This window comes from Atractosteus spatula, chromosome 2 (assembly GCF_055471065.1).
Source record: "Atractosteus spatula isolate fAtrSpa1 chromosome 2, fAtrSpa1.hap1, whole genome shotgun sequence".
In the NCBI taxonomy this organism is placed as follows: domain Eukaryota; kingdom Metazoa; phylum Chordata; class Actinopteri; order Semionotiformes; family Lepisosteidae; genus Atractosteus; species Atractosteus spatula.
The window spans coordinates 57,319,660-57,337,030 of NC_142707.1; the positions used below are offsets into that span (position 1 = coordinate 57,319,660).

The 17,371-nt window shown below is 36.7% G+C and overlaps 1 protein-coding gene across 3 annotated transcripts in view; it reads left to right on the plus strand.

Moving 5' to 3' along the window:
* Positions 1 to 1,275: 1,275 nt before the first annotated feature.
* Positions 1,276 to 17,371, plus strand: part of prox1a (prospero homeobox 1a) — a 46,039-nt gene continuing 29,943 nt past the window's right edge. For 2 of the 3 annotated variants that reach the window (XM_088908228.1, XM_088908246.1), the window contains exons 1-3: positions 1,276 to 1,956; positions 6,045 to 7,844; positions 13,863 to 13,971. In XM_088908228.1, the coding sequence (XP_088764354.1) occupies positions 6,112 to 7,844; positions 13,863 to 13,971 (1,842 nt within the window). In that variant the 5' untranslated portion in view covers positions 1,276 to 1,956; positions 6,045 to 6,111. Of the gene's footprint in view, positions 1,957 to 2,073; positions 2,194 to 6,044; positions 7,845 to 13,862; positions 13,972 to 17,371 lie in introns of those variants that run through there. The other variant, XM_088908238.1, reaches the window with a different exon arrangement.

The window sequence follows — 17,371 nt, forward strand, 5'->3', positions numbered from 1 at the left end:
GGTAAGACTGCTGACAGAATTTAGAAAATCCTTTCTTGTATAATTGCCCCTTGAAAGATACAACGGTTGGTCTTATTTTAAAATTGTAATCGTAAGAAGGAAAGAAAGAATAATCATTTTTATGGAATTAAATACTTGCACATACATGAAGTATATTTACAGTCCAAGTATTTAACCCCATCATATCGAGGCGACGTTGGTTTTTTAAACATTCTTGTGTATTTATTTTAGTGTATAATAGAGCGTATAATTATCGTTTTTATGTATTTCTCTTCAATATTATAGGAAGAAAAACAACAAAGAAAGCCTTTTAATTTAGTTTTTTGTGTATTTAACATTTACAATTATTCAGTTACTACTGTTGCGATGATGATGATTATGTTGGTAAGTGGAAGCTTCAGTTTTAGATAAAAAAAGGACTTTCTGCAAGTTTTCTTCATAAAGTTCAGATCTTTAACTATCTGACACTGAGTATCACAGCTTTTGAATAGGCACGTTGATATTGTTTAATTTCTTTTTTTCCGTAACACCCAAAACAATTTTTTAATACTAATTCAGTTAAATCAGTTATTTCTCATCGGCTGCTGTAGGAATAATTATTTTTAGGAACAGGCAGATCAGTGAGTTTGGAAAAAGCTTCCAATGACACCAACATGCGATGACGTAAAAAACGTACTCTTACCCCATGAACTTTCTATACATTAAGTTAAGAAATAATTTGCGTTTAAGAGAAAATACCAGGCATACCCACGTGAGTAAAGAGTTTGCTTTGGGCCCTGAAAACGCATTTCCCTGATGATTTGATATTTTAATACAATATGTACGTGTTTTGTGATAATATTTTGTTGGTATGTGATATTTTATGTCTTTTTCTGACTTCATACTATTCGAAGAACAAAATGTCCAGGATGACCGTATTGACATAAAGAAAAAGAAAGTCAATTTACCAAATAAAGGCTTTTTGGAAGTGTCACACGAATCACTCTAGTTTCCTATCTAAAAATCTGTAGTAAGTAAGCATTGCATTGACTCACAATACGTCTAAATATTCATATTCTTACCGTTTTAAATCTGACACAGCTATGTACAAATTAATACATACAGTATTTGCCGACAAAGAAGGAAAATAAGTGAATCTCCACAAACTTTCATTTTGCAGACTTTCTAGATTTCTTGAACAGCATAAATGGGCAAGTTAACCATGCAAAAAAGTCTACAGATGGCATTAAACGCATCTTAAGATGACAAAAGAAAACAAAGAAAATGCTTCTGTGTGTATTTGTTTATTAATTTTGTGTGATTCAAAGATATCTACGGTAAGACGATATTTCGTTTGGATGATGTGTAAATTTATGTATTCGTAAAATTGCGTGAAAAGTAGCACCAAACTCCTTGACATCCTTTACTTTCATTTTCTAAGTATCTATACCGTATATACACTACAGTATATATACAATGTATGTATATACATTTATATAAATATGAAAGCATTCTAACGAAGAAATGTGAAAATCTACGAGTTTCCTTACACGTCTCCCAATTCACTTGCAGATTTTCTGGGAAGGTGTTGGAAGCCTTCTTTTGCTTTTAATAGTATCCAAGGCTTTTTTTCGGTGAAGTTCACTGTTTTGTATTCCTCTAAATCCAGCGGCTAGTTCTTATTGGTAGGTGAAAATGTTACATCACAATGATTATGACGCGCCGTCTTCCTGTTTCCTTCAGCTGCGTCTTAAAGTGAATCTTGTTGGTGGGAGAGAGCTTCAGCTCTGCCCAGCTCGGCTCGGAGAGAAATACAATTTCAGTCCAGAAAGGAGAGCGGCGCAAAAGAGCTCTTTCCACTCACACGCACATCACTCTTGCTTACCCTGAGAAATTACAATATTCATCACCAGGCGAACAGCCCTCTGTATTCTCTCTTTCACTAGCAAAGAAGCTCAATTTCCTCTCATCTGCTGAGTAAGTAACCTTGTCCTTAGATAGCTCCAGTTCATTCTGTAGTTTGGAATGGTAGGGCTCGGTGGTAAGGGAGGGGGGGGGGGACTCGCTGGCAAAAATGAATTGTTAAATTTGTGATTAATGAAGTAATACAGTGATGCGCTATTTATTATTTCTATATTTTAAAAAAATGATCTGAAGACGTTTGAAAGGGTATGTGTTCGTCGGACGGATAAGTGCTTCTCTTTCCCTTTTAAAGTAAGTAGTAATGTTGTTTTATTGCCACTAGTATTGACTTCCAAGAACTTTATATGCGAATATATGATCTTGTCTGTTTTAGGGTATAAGAAGTGTTTATTTTACTGCGTAATATATTTATAAAGTCTACAAATTCTTTTTTAGAATCTGTGTGTAGCTTTAAGTCTATTGTATTAGCATATGTTCTCTTTGTCTTATAGCAGGGTTTTTTTCTTTCGCATCTCACCGGGTAGGTACGGATTTGCCTGCTATTTGCATGCTTACTTGCCCCTTTTTTCTTGTTCAAAGGAGATAGTAATAATCATTATTTTCTGGAAGTTTTATTTTTGTGGAAAATTCAGTTATGTTCACTTTTGTAATTTTTGCCTTCTGGGACCTGGGGTACGCATCCTTTGTACTGCTTTGGTTTTAGATGTTAAAAAAAAAGTTTTACGATTTTTGAACGTTAAAACAAGGGGAACCAGTTATCTTACGATATAATTTTCTTTTGAAGTTTTTTTTTTTGCGGTCGTAAATTCATGATGGGGTGGGTTTTTTACGAGGTGAAAATACCTGAGAAAAACTGAACTACTCGTAAACGTTCCATCTTCATGTTATTTTATATGTGTGACATAAAGCGCAAACTACTTGCTAGTGGGTTCATTGTAACGTTTGCTGTCACTTTTCCCCTTAAGAAGAAATGTTATCTTTATTCTTTGAATAAGTGTAGGTACTGCACATCTTCTCAAGAGTATTGTTTTTGGACACCAAGTGAAAAGGGGGTAATTGGCAGATCGTGTATACTTTCCGATAGTGTTTTAAGAATAGCCACCAAAAATGTATCCGTTACTTTAAAAAGCACCACCTTTCTAATCAGGCGCTTCTTCCCCGACAGGTCTTGAGACACGCTAAAGAATAGCAACCCTTTCTTGAAGCTTCTAAGATGAGAGATTTGTTTTTTCTTGGAACGTTTTCGGAATTAAATAGTGCGCATGGGCAATAGGAGACAGGTGCGGTGCGTCTCTGAAAAGACAGGTGCGAGTAGTTTCTTTATAGCAACAAAGACTTTGCCCATTGTTAAAGCTATCGTTCGTTTGCTGTCAGTTTAAGGAAACTTAAAAGTGCCTTGACTACCAGTCACCGATATATACCCTTGACGTTCATAATCTGCGAGACTGTTCTATACAATCATGTTCAGCAAAGTTTATAAGTTTATTGGACTTTCCAAGTCTTTGTTTTTACAAAGTAGACCCATGTTCAGTGATTTGCACTAGGAAGACCAGGAGGCAGAAGTTCGAGTGAACGTTTGTTTTTTTTAAGTAGTTATAATTCCTGCTGGACCATCACAAGGTTCACACGTATATCTATATATTTATATTTTAGAATATGTGGATATACACATTAAGACACTACCTAACTTTACTTTTACGCATAAAATGACAATGACATTTAAACACATTAAGAAGGACCACCTTAAAACCTTGTATATTAATGTGATTATAGTGTCTGCGTTGTGAACAAGTTTCCAAATGTAGGTTAAGTATTTTGTGCTCTACTGTATGTTAACAATTTGAAAAATTGTAAAAACATTTTTTGCTGTAATAATGTGAGTTCTGTGCTAGAGCCTGTGAATGCAAAGGGTGCATTTCATTTCTTAACTCGAAGAGACATTGCATAGTTTCAGCTGCTTTTTAATTAAAAGACTATATATTTTGTTTTGCGACCTAGATTGTGAATGAAGTATAATTGCACAGTTAATTTAGGAAAGGTGTACTTGAAACATTGCGTAATTGCTGCGTTATTTTGACGACCTAATGTTTTCCGAGTTACGAAACCTTCGCTTTCAATCGCAGTAATTTTTTCTGGTAGAATTATTAATTATATCTCAGCTGTCAGATTCACATTTTACTCTTGTTGTACAACTACTGTAAAGATACGGTTAAGAATTTAAGCGTAAATTGGACATTGCGTAAACAGGAGGGATCTCCAGAAACAGATGACCTTATGCCAAATTCGCCTAAGTAACGTTTTGACATTTTCCCGCTGTTCTTTAAACATATGTTCAGTGATTTGGTAAAACTAGCTTCTTTAATATTCGCACCATTTGCATGCTGAACGTTTTTATAACATTCTAAAAAACAATCAGCATGGAATTACATTTCTTTTGTCACGATTAAATAGTGCTGCGGCATGAGATATGGCTAAGCATAGGCTTCTTAAAAAGACTTTGCGTTTCTTACTAGCATGCACCCTTATTTAACTCGTGTAGTCAGTTGCAACTCAGACAAATTTAGAACCTAATTCAGCCCAGTGTTCTTATCATGATATTATCTTTGCTTAATACTTCTTCAGTGGAAAAAGATGTGAAAAAAAGCTGTTCGAAGCAAATGCATTAGGGGAAGAAATTTAATTAAGATGCTGTAAGCAACTTCTCTTTTCACACTTTTTAAACAGGTCATATGACCTTGTTTTTTTAAAATGTACAATTTGTCTACAACACTTAATATTCTGTGCCTTTTACATAGATCTTTGGATTAACCTGATGTGTACAATGCTGATGTATAAAATGCTAAAATTTTGGCTTTTTGCATGGGTAGTTATTCTCAAAATCTATACACAGATGTCATCCTGTGGATCACGTAGATGTTTTTACAGGTGAACCGAAAGAGATGGGAGCAGTTCCAAAAAGTTATCACGCTGCCTTTGGCAAGCTATTCTATTATTGTGAAGATGGGCTCTGCAAGGCAGTTGTAAAGTTTGAATTCAGATAGATGTAGCACTAGTGAAACGTTCTGTGGCAAAATTGTGATCCAAACTCGGAACTCTTCCAGTGGTATACAAGAGTTTATGACACTACAAGCAGTAAAAAATAAACCTAAAAGACCATTTTGGAATCGGAAACAAAAATGAAACAGCAAGGCGTTTGTGTTACTTAAGTGTCTGGTTTAATATTTGTACTTTATGTATAAATATTTTTCTGGTGTTCTTTTTTGATTTCACATTAGATATTCTGCTTATTAATGTTACTTCTTGGTTAATGTTCAATTTTTCTTAGTTTATTTCTGCTCAAAAGGCAAAAAGGTATGATGTGGAAAATAGCTTGTGTGTTTTGCTTTTAATTTAACAAGTATTTTCTTACTAAAAAAGTATGTGGTTTGAGGCCCAGTTTTTACAGACAGTATGTTTACTGTATGTTATGTGCATGTGTGTATACACACATTAATATGATATGTTTTTTTATAATTACAGTCTTCAAAAATTTGATTCAGTGGTTTTTATTGTTAAATTATCAACTCGATCATAATTAACGCCAGTTTCTCTGCAGTATTCTAAACCATGCTAAAGGAGAGAAGTCCAAATTCATTATCGCAGTTGTATCTACCCTTTTGTTTTGTAACTATGGACAGCAGTGTCTTCATGCTTAAGTGAGAGTGATGTATTTACAGGTTATCAAGCAGGTCTGCAGTACGCGACATCAAGGCCTCATCTTATAACTGTTCCAGAAATGGAAATAGTCATCTTCTTGTGTTACTGCTTTATTGCGGTATCTTGTATTTAATCACATGATTGTCAAAGATCTTGTTCAAAATAATCTACTATTTTCTTCCAGATAAAATTATATTTTTAGATATTGCTACAGAAGAATAATTTTTCTTGTTGTGCTTATGGCTTTTTTTTAAATCCATCTTAAACTACTGGAGCAGAAATCTTTTAAAATGTTCCATTTCAACCAGAATACATAATAAATTGCAATAATTGTAATGTGCCATAAATCCCAGTAGTGCATTTTATGTTTTATTCAGGATTGAGGTCAGGAAACTTGGAGAAATTTAAAGAAAATGATTCATCAGTCCTTTTGTTCTGTTGGCCAGGGTCCCAGGATTCTCGAGCTGTGCCCAGCTGACAGGCTTTTGAAGATGGCACAATAACAGTCCAGTGATGCCTGACCATGACAGCACAGCCCTCTTAAGCAGACAAACCAAGAGAAGAAGAGTTGACATTGGAGTGAAAAGGACTGTAGGGACAGCATCTGTGGTTTTCGCTAAAGCAAGAGCAACCTTATTCAGTGCCATGAATCCCCACGGTTCCGAGCAGGACGTTGAATGTTCAGTGGTGCAGCATGCAGATGGGGAGAAGTCAAACGTGCTCCGCAAGCTGCTGAAGAGGGCAAACTCGTACGAAGATGCCATGATCCCTTTTCCTGGAGCCACCATCATTTCCCAGCTGTTGAAAAATAACATGACCAAAAATGGTGGCACAGAGCCCAGCTTTCAAGGCAGTGGGCTCTCTAGCACAGGCTCAGAGATTCATCAGGAGGACGCCTGCAGTAACTCTTCAAGAGAGAGCCCCCAAGAGTGTCTCTCCCCATTCAGCAGGCCAAGCATGAGCCAGTTTGATATCGAGCGGCTTAATGACGAGCACCTGAGAGCCAAACGAGCCCGCGTGGAGAATATAATCCGCGGGATGAGCCACTCTCCCAGTGTCACTCTGCGGGCTGGGGAGAATGATAGAGAGGGGGCACCACAGCCCCCTAGTCCCCGGGAGAGCTACCGAGAGAACAAGCGAAAGCAGAAGCTGCCCCAGCAGCAGCAACAGAGCTTCCAGCAGCTGGTATCAGCCAGGAAGGAGCAGAAGCATGAAGAACGTCGGCAGCTGAAGCTTCAGCTGGAGGATATGCAGAAACAGCTGCGGCAACTACAGGAGAAGTTCTACCAAATCTACGACAGCACAGACTCCGAGAACGATGAAGATGGCAACCTCTCTGAGGACAGCATGCATTCAGGCAGTATGGACCAGCGGGCTCAGGACTCAACTGCAGACCGGTCAGACAACGAGATGTCTGACCTGGATCCTGGGCAGTTTATCGATCGGGCACGTGCCCTCATTAGAGAGCAATCCATGGCGGCTGAGAATGAAAAGCCCAAACGGGACAGCCAGAGAGGGAAGGCCCAAGGACCTCCCTCGATGCATGCAGAAGGCAAGCAGTTGGCTGAGACACTGAAGCAGGAGCTGAATACAGCCATGTCCCAGGTGGTAGACACTGTAGTAAAGGTTTTCTCCAAACCTCCTCGCCCGGTTCCTCAGGTCTTCCCACCCCTGCAAATGCCTCGGGACCGGTTTGCAGTCAATGGGGAGAACCCCAACTTCCATACGGCCAACCAGCGGCTGCAGTGCTTTGGCGACGTGATCATTCCCAGCCCGCTTGACACCTTTGGCAACATGCAGGTGCCTAGCTCCAATGACCAGACGGAAGCACTGCCTCTGGTGGTGAGGAAGAACTCTGCAGACCAAACCCCCTCTGCTCCCAATCCTGGAGGCCATCATCACCATCCTTCCCTGCATCCTTCCCCCCTCTCTGCTACAGTGGGATTTAGCCCACCTTCTTTCCGCCATCCCTTTCCCCTTCCTCTCATGGGCTACCCATTTCAGAACCCTTTAGGCACCCCCTCGGGTACGTATCCAGGCAAAGAAAGGGCCTCTCCGGAGTCACTCGACTTGTCCAGGGAGACCACCAGCCTACGGACCAAGATGTCATCCAATCACATGAACCATCGCTCTTGCTCGCCAACGCATCCAGGCAGCACGACTGAAGGCCTGTCTCTGTCTCTCATTAAGTCAGAGTGTGGAGACCTTCAGGACATGTCTGAGATTTCACCTTATTCAGGAAGTACAATATCCTTTTAAAAGAAAGCAAGTGAAAAGGCTTTTTTATTTTTAAAGAAAAAAACTTTCTTTTGTTTTCTTTTTCCACAAGGTGTACTTTTAATGTGAGAGTCTGAGATAGACTTGCTTTCATGTGGCTGTCTGAAGCAGACAAACTGAATGATCTAGACAGTGCTGCAGGGCATTCAAATACAGGACTCAGTAAGCAGTATAGTGTTAGTTGTCATTCTTGTTGAACGCTTCTGGAATAGCAGGCTTCTTGCAGAGAAGATATGCTTAAATTTCAATTAATCCTTATTAATTGATTTGTGCGTTTACCCTTTTGTTATCCCTGCTGTCTTGGGATTAAAGAAAGTTCCATGATTTAAGGATTTTAAATATAAGCTGTTGGGGAAAAACACTGAAAGGAGATGTAATAGTGGTGACAATTTCCTTTTGTTCTACTCCTGCCATCATGCAGGTTGTGCTTGATTAACCTCTTTTCATCAATGCATGCGTAATACTTTGTACATAAATACTCAAAGCAAATCATTTTTCAAAGCCAGGAAGTAAACTGGCAAGAGGCTTCTCAAATAAGAGGTCTTAACAACTTCCATTTTAGCGGAAAATTAAAACATCTAAGAGGATGTTTTATTTTTTAATATTTCATCTTTACCAGGTCAGAAAAAGCTGATCCTCCGGAAGGAGTAGGTGGGATTGTGTAAGGAGTTTAAAGCAGTCCCCAACAAAAGCAGTTCTTAAATCTTATTCTGAGGTAGTCTTTCTAACTTCAATAATATTAATGAACTACTGTAGGGTAAGAAAATAGGGAATGTATTTGATTCATCTGAAGTCTGTTTAAAAAAATAAACTTAATTTTTTTTCAGTACTGTATGTGTTTACTATAGGCCGGGCATACAGTGTGATAAAGCACCACTGTCTCCCTGCGGCTCTTCGTTTTTCTTATCATATCACATTGTAAAAAGAATAATTGCAGTTTCTATTCTTATTTTTATAAAGATTTGTTGACAGCCTCAGGTACTTGGTGCACCATTTGCTGTTGCTTGGCAGCAGAGTATTTTTCTTCCTTTCTTTGAAGCCGATGTTAACAGGTGTTTGCAGGTAGCTGTTTATCTTTCATACGGTTCCCTTGTCTGTTTCTTAACCTTTAGTGTGAACAGTTTCAAAACCTCCGTTGTTTGCTTAGTGGCTGTTGCATGTTGAAAGTGTAGAAATACAGAGAATTAAAATGTATCCTGTCCAATTTGGGCCATCTGACTCTTCAAACAATTCCCAAAATTTAGAAAACCATTTGCTTTTTCAACAATCTGTTTGTTTGTTTTTTAAGAAGAAACCCCTAAATACAAACACAGATTAATTTAGGTTTGTGGCCTGTGGTTCATTTTAAGACTTACAATTTCAAAATAATGAAAAATTGCAATGTTGAACCAACAACATGAATAAAGCAATCGCTAGTTAGCATTAGTTTTTCAATTAAAATATAATTTGTCTTAAATACGATTTTTTTAATAGGATGAGGGGAATTTTTCTGTATTGTGACCAGAGTTCTAAGCTCCTAAGTTTTTTTTTACATATACTGCATATTTTGTATGATATCCTAGTGGCTAAGGCAGGAGACAGCTTCTTTCCGTATTTGTTGTATAGTGTTGCTTGTCTAACATTTAAAACTCTCGATTAAATATTAAAGTATTGTTTAAAACCAGATTCTCCTTTAAAAAGCTTTTTTTCTGAAAATATGGTGTTTTGAATATTCCATTTATTTTTGCAAGTTGAAAGACATCTTTGCAGTATTTCCAGTATTTATTAATATGAGCTCATGCAGTGCCCTTTTTAAATTTTACCAGAAGTACATGGTTGTGCATGCTACTTGTTGCTAAAAAAATATTTATTGAATTGAAGGTTCTTTTTTCTTTTAACCTGAAATATAGGAGTTAATGCTACAAGATTATTTTTAATATGCCAAGAAACTGCACCTGCAGAGTGAGTTCATGCTTGAGCTTCAGATACATTCTAGATATTTGCAAATGAAGCTGTTTAATCAAATATTAAGTTTTATTCAAATAGCTGAAGAAACAGACAGCCAATTGTCTTTGTCCCTGAGCAGTATGATCTTCCTTGTCACGCGGCCTCTTTGCATCTCAAGAAAAATAGCCTTGTTCAGTCCCCAAAACATTTGCATACAGAAAGTCGAAGCACAGCTATGGCGTTGTGCAGCACTAAGACATCTGAGCAGGTGAAGTCGCTTTGCATTTCCCATAGATTAGAGGCTGTGCTATGTTTTCAGACGTACAAAAGAAATACACTGATCTTCAGTGTGGAGGAGAGACTATCTAAAGGATGAGTGTTCTTTGTTTGCAGCCACTTGCAAAACGTCCATGTGAACTACCAAACGTCTCTAGAGAGATTTCTGCAATATATATTTTCTTGCTTATTCTTTTCGTTTTGTATTTTGGACCGTTTTAGGATTCATTTCTTATATGTCGATGCACCACTACAGTACACAGTACACTTCAGAAACATCCTTAACGGGGGGAAAAAAATTAAATCAAACTTTTATGCTTTGTTCATTTCTGACATTGATATATAAAAAAGGTCCATGAGCAAATTAGAAATGATGATACAAAAGCAGATGAGGATTCTGACGCATGACTAGGCGTAGACTAGTACTTGTGAGCGCAAATTGTTCCAGTTGGTATTTTAGACCTAAACGCTTCCACTAATAACACCATTTGGCTGGCTAGTTTCATTACTGCAGCCGTCAGTCTTTCCAAAACATTATCCTAATATCCTTTCCTTTTCTTTTTTTTAAAGTGGGAACATACTTGTACCCATGTCTCAAGTGATGCGATCATCCATATTATACCTTGTAAACATCCAACATTACGATTTGCAGGTTGTTTGAACACTACTTAAGGTTCAGCTGCAGTGCACTGTTCCTCTAATCTTTTATGTTCCTGAGCAGATGTCTTTCATTAATTTATGGATTTATCATCTTCTTTTTGTTTTTTTTTTCTTTCATACACCTGGCAGCTGGTTCAAGTTTCAGCAGTTATTGTCTCTTTTACGTGACACACAGAATTCAATGTCATCTGTCTTCAGACACGGAGAGCTATTAGACAAGCCAAGAGCTACTGGTACATGGCATGTTTGCCTTCACTTTCCTTTTTTTAAACTCCTTAATATTTATTTGTGCTTATTTTCTTTCCCGGCCTTGAATAGGGCTTAGCTTGTGTTCGCTGCAGCTGTGTGTTTACCAGATCTATTCTGTCATGAGTCATTGTGCATGTGCAAGTCACCTGGAAACAGCCAGAGCTTTCTTGGAAGAAAGGTTGCTTTTTGGTATGAGCAATTAATAGGTAAAAAGAAAACATCTGCTTATTCACTGTCTTGACTATATCTTATTTTTGTTGTTAGAATACCAAAGGTAGCCTTTTTAAAGGAAATACTGTACATTTTATATAGATAGATACAGTACTTTATTGATCCCGTGAGGGAAATCGCAGAATTGCATATGAGACTGTTTCAAAATACATCTTTCATTGTACCCCATAAAGCAGGCTTAGCCCTGTTTAGCAATTATCTGTGGTTATTTGAGGGCAGGTAATGAAGAGTGGAGATTTTACCTGTTAATTTTAGTTACGTATTGTATACTCTTTTACAGGTTTCTATTACTATCTGATTATTAAGCAAAAAATTATTAGTTCCGTTACACATTATACATTTAGTATATTTAACTTAAGACTGCTTGAAATTAAATATTTAAATCTCTTAGTTAACTTGAAAATTGAGTATTCCTCATCAATCTTCAAAATATTCTTACCCATGGTTAGTTTTTTTCAAATCAATTGTTATTTTAAATGTTTCTTTAAAACGTTTGCAGCAAGGATCATAAGACGTTCTTGATGAGAATGGGGGTCCTAGGGGAGATATAGAAATGTCTGAAAAACCAAACTACAATTAATGGAACTCTGAATTGTGTGAAATGAGGACAGTGGTCACTGCTAAGCTTTTAAACAGATTTACCTCTTAATTGAGATCACCAATATGACATGTTTACAGATCTGTAGTGTAATTTGAAAAGAGCTTCTCAATATAATTAATTTCATTAAGAAGCTCACTAGATTATTTTAAATAACGCCACTCCATTTTTGCATTTGTAGTCCATAGTGTATATGTAATAAACTACAAAATCTTGTTACTAGTAAGCATAAGGTGTTTCTGTCCATTTAAAATTTTCTAATTTGTCAATGCAAGTTTTTGGCTCCTTCAAAAGTTCTTTCTCGGCAAAAGAGGACGGCTTGCTTTTTCTCTCGGTGCTGTTATTTCACTTATGCGTTATGACAGATGGCATTGGAGAGTGTAATGCTCTTTTAGTCTTCCCTATCAGTCTAATGGAGGTCACTGAGGGTTCTTTCAACTCTCCTCACTTGGCACAAGAAGCATGTCAATCATGAGTTATCATCTATGCAATCATTAAGCTTCTGAAACACAAAGAGCTAGTTCAATCAAGTTGCTTCAGAGTTTGCTAACTAAGATGTTTTCCTCCCTTTCTTCTAAGAACATTAACCCAGAGAAATAAAAAGAAAAATAAGAAAAACACATTTTATTATTTCCTGTTTGTTTGAACTTAAGGTTAAGAATTTAAAAGCAATATTGATTCAGACTGAATGTTCTGAAAGATTTTTTTTCATGAGACATTTCTCAGTGTTTCATCAAATGTTTTTCAAAGTCAGATTTCACAGTTTCAAAACACTTGAATCTTATTTCAACCTAGAAACCATACAGTATGTTTCTTTGTGCAATCTATTTTAAGTGTTTGAAGCCCCAAAGTATTCAGTTTTTTGCTTAAATTGTGTGTAATTCTCTAAGTGTTGCTACAGTATGTAAAGGAGCACAAAATATCCCTCCCTCTGAAAGTGAAATCCAAATGTCATGAGTTCTGTTTGCAGGTTTCTGATGAAGCAATGGGTTACTTTATATTTAGCTTTTTTTAGAAACTTGTGGACTAAAGTAACCTATTTCTGTGTACTGTGCCTCTGCCCTGAGCACCCGAGTGTATCTAGTATTGACCTTTATATGAAATTAAAGCTTTTTTGTATGATGGTCAGCTAAAGAAGGTTGAGCCTCCAGTTGAGCAATGTGAGGACCTATTTTATTGCTCATTGCTTTATTTAATCTCTTTGCTGTTTTCTTCCATGTGCCTTTTGAAGAAGTAGCAACCCCAGGAGTAGCTTCTGTGAGGAACCCTCTTAATTGACCTTGTGGGGCCACATTGATTTTTCTCCACATGCATCTTCATTTCTGATAAATTATAAAGCCGTTAATTTGCTGAGGAAATGGCACGGCCAGTCTGCGGCACAGATGTGGCCAAACCCGTCCTAACTCACAGTACACAAAAGAGTGCCAAGAAGCTGTAGGATAATTGGAATGGCTAGATTACTACGGTTAGCCTCACTTTCTCCTGGGACTCCCTTCAGTAGCTTCTGTTTACAAATCTAGAGGGTAATGCTGTTTCCTGATAAATAGGGCCTTTATTAGGGTAAGTAGGCATTTATTGATCAGCAAACCCACATATATCGATTTAGGTCCCCCAGAAGACCTTTTCATTACCAGAAAAATAACCTTAAGATATATTTTGGCTTGACATATCTTGTAACGATCTCAAGCTCCTATGTATGTAGTGTTAACTGCTTTCTTTGTCAGTGACATGCAAATATTTTTTTCTTTCCTTTTTGGGGGGGGGTTTGGTTATTTTGACTGTGAAATAAGAGTGCATTATGTAAAATGCTGCTCTTGTTTTTCTACTTTTCCTAATGTAGATTTTTGCAACAGAAAAGTCAGACAAAAATGGTCATTGTGTCTAGGTTCAGGCTGTTATTTTTATTTAGCTTTCTCAAGAAAAGAGGGAAAGTTAAAATGTTAATTAACCTCCTGACATGTAGCACAAAAGTGTGGAATTTTTAATTCCCTCAGTTATTGAAATTCATAATGAAATTTGATGACTTTTCCTTGACACGGCTATCCCAAATTCAGGAAGGACTTTCACCTAATCACTTAAAAAAGGCGAAGCTGATGTTCTTTTATACCAGATATCCTAGTTCCAACATGCTGAAAATGTTCTTCTCCGATGTAAAGGTAAGCTGATTATACTGTATATAATTTTGTTTAATACAATTACAGTGTTCTTGAATTTAATAAGTGAAGACTGCAAGGACAAGCATAGTTTTGAGACTTTCATGTGTGCTTTCTTTGATGTACCATCCCTGATGAGAAAATGTCCCTCACTTCATTGTTCCATGGATTCTATACCGCACTGCTTATAGTGACGCATATAATACATTGTCTTATTAGTGCCTTTCTGTTGTTTTTTTTTAATTTCTTAAACTCCTGCTGCTGCTTTGGGTTTAGAGAGGCAGAAGAAGGGGCGTAACAAACAAAAAAAAACAACAAACAATGGTGCTGATTGTCTTTTATTTACAACTTAATTTGTTGTCGATGCAGCGTACACTGAGCATAAGGAGGATAAATAATGTGACAGATTCAGGGCGCATTATTCAAATGAGGAGATGAAGGCTGTCCGCTTCCAGCTGCCCCCCCCCCCCCTCCCTTTCTCAGCAGAGACCACATCCTCCTGACTTTTGTCATTGGGGTCTGTTGGAGTGGTAGTAATTCAGCACCATGTGGCTAATTGTACCTGCACTCCTGCAGAAGGCTAAGCTTAGATAACACTGAAGTTAGCAACTAGCAGTATCAAAGTTACACAGCTGTCAGAACCACTTATTTTCATTTGAAAACAATTAACTTCTTGAAATATTTGGTGGTTTAGTGAGTGTTATTACATCTTTAGGGGGAATATCTTTTTCTAGAAAAAGCTGAGTTTTTTCATTCTGAGTGACAGTTGCAAAATAGTGTTTTGAGGTGCAGATTGTCAGTAGGTAGTCATGAAGAGATTAGCACATTTTGTTTTAAACTCTAGCCTTAATACCAGGCTTTTGTTTTAGTAAAATATAAAGAGAGGAATGTCTGGGCAATTTGTTCATGACTTGTAAAAAAAAACAGACTTTCAGATAAAAAAAATGTTTTTGTAACAAAAGCATATAAACAATATAATTTTCTGTTAACATATTTCTCACATGAGAGAAAACTATGACTATCCATCTGTTAAATATCTTAACCAAGTAGTTGTAATCTACTACTCTGTAATGATTTTTTGACAGTTTGTCTGTTAGCGTTCCTAACATCCCAAATCCTAGTTTTAATTAAGGTCAACTGTTTACCTTATTTATTTCTCTGCCTATTCTTAAACAATAAAACAATAGTAAGCTTGTATTTGATGGACTACTACTAGGCATGTACAGGATTAAGCATAAATGACTAATTAGAGCTGAATAGCTATGGGAATGCCTGCTATATGGCATGTATTGAATACGTAATGCTAACTAGATCTGAATAGATCATTCACGAGTGTGGGAAATGGGTTTATTTGACAATTACTTAACATGTGAATACGTCCTAATTAATATGGTAAGAGTTGATGCTTTTTGACCTAACAATCATATTTTTATAGACTGCAAATAGCCATTAAGTTGTCAATGACCTTTTCAAGTCTAATTGGAAATTAATTTAGGGTCAATGATACATTTTTACATGGCTAGTTTTATATTTAAAATTAAATGTGTGTAGAAATTTTATTTTTCTTCTGCATTTTCTGATTTAGCTATGATTGTGGCTTTTCTGAAATAGTCTTCTATATAAGTCTATGAAAATTAGAGATAACCTAACCTATGATACTGTCATTATCTCATACTGTTTTTTTATTATTGGGTTTAAAATATTTCTATAAGACAGTAACTCATTCCAGCTAAAAAGACTTGTCCATTACTATGCAAAGCAAACCACTGAAAAGTACTTTTTCAAATGAGTGAAGGGAGGTTTTTTCGGTTTCAGTACATCCTGAGATTGAAACAAGGTAATAGTGTTATTCAACATACAGTGCATTTAAAACTTCATAGCAGAAGTCAATCATCACTACTTAACTACTCTCCTATTTTTAAGAAGTGGTGATCTGACTCCTTTGTGAATTTCAATGTCATTTTAATGTTGATCCATATTCCTAGTCAGTGTGTTTATTTCTGCTTATGGCAATCTCCATATATCAATGAGCATCAGAAGTAGCAGTTTATTGTAGAAAAGGGTGAGTTGTACTTTGAGTAATGTTTGCAAAGTGATGTTTTGTAGTGCAGATTGTGTAGAGTCAGCCAATACTCATGAAGAGATTAACATTCCCCCCTCTTAGAATTACCACAGGAAGCCAGAATAGGCCATCTATTCAAACAGCTACTACAACAAAAAGTTAAATTTCATTTTTTCTCTTTTATTACCTTCATTCAGGCAACAGCTGTCTGGCACAGTGACAGTTTACAAAGACATCAAAAGCTTTCTTAAAATATTGAAGGGGAGTAAAAAATCATTTACATGTATTCAGTTTTTATGTACCTCAGAGTCAGCACCACCTTGCTTTTGTATCTGAAATGTGTACGTTTGTGCCATAGCATAAGGTATAGCAAGTATGTTTCGCCATCTGTAGCGACATCAATGTGTTTGGCCTGCTCTCTGAAATCTGTATTAAGGAGTTGGTTTTTGACTCATTTGTGCCCATTTTGGAATAATTTGGGGGACAGTTCTTGTGAAAAACCCTGACGTGTGTAAATGCATTCAGTGGGAACTGGCAAGGGAGAGGGTTGTGTGAAAGGTCAAGGGTGGATGAGGAGAACAGCTCTCAGTGATGGGGTCAGAATGTTTATTTCGACCCAGGAGGCAGCACCAGCTGCTGATGCTTGGAGGTCAGGGCGGGAAACAAAGTAGTGTGTGATGCTGTATTGTATATATGTGTACCCTTTACTTTGTCTCCTACAAAATAAAAATTAGAAGCTGCCTGTAATTTTTTTTTCTTTTAAACAGCAACAGTCATCAGGAGTTAGGCACCATATAGTGAACTCTGGGCATAAAGAAGTTTGATATTAAGGATATTTCATGCTCCCAGTAAATGGGCATACATCTTTTTCTGTAAATGACCTTAAACATAGTTTTGCCATCTTTTAAATGAAAAAAATAATGTATTAATATTATTCCTGACTACCATCCTCTATAGTTTCAGACATGACACCTTTATGGCGTTATGTTGCAGTCTAATGAAACTCTTTAGGCCTCAGTGTTTCACAGAGTATACGGCATCCCTTGTCATTTTGTCCGTTATTGTTACATTTTTGCTGTCCTCAAATTTATTCTACCTCTTTTTAACAACATCATATAATTACTGACTTATCTGCAGAGTGTATTCTCTGAGTTTATAGTTGAATTTGAAAAAGTAATCTGACAAATTTCATGCTGTGTTTTAAAGCCATGCTAACAGGATAGTGACGTTGTAGCCACATAGTTGTTTTCCCCTTAAATATAACTTAGAAATTGTTCCCCCTCACAATAATACTGAAAATATTTAAGTATGCATATTAACATCTATTTACACTTATTTTTC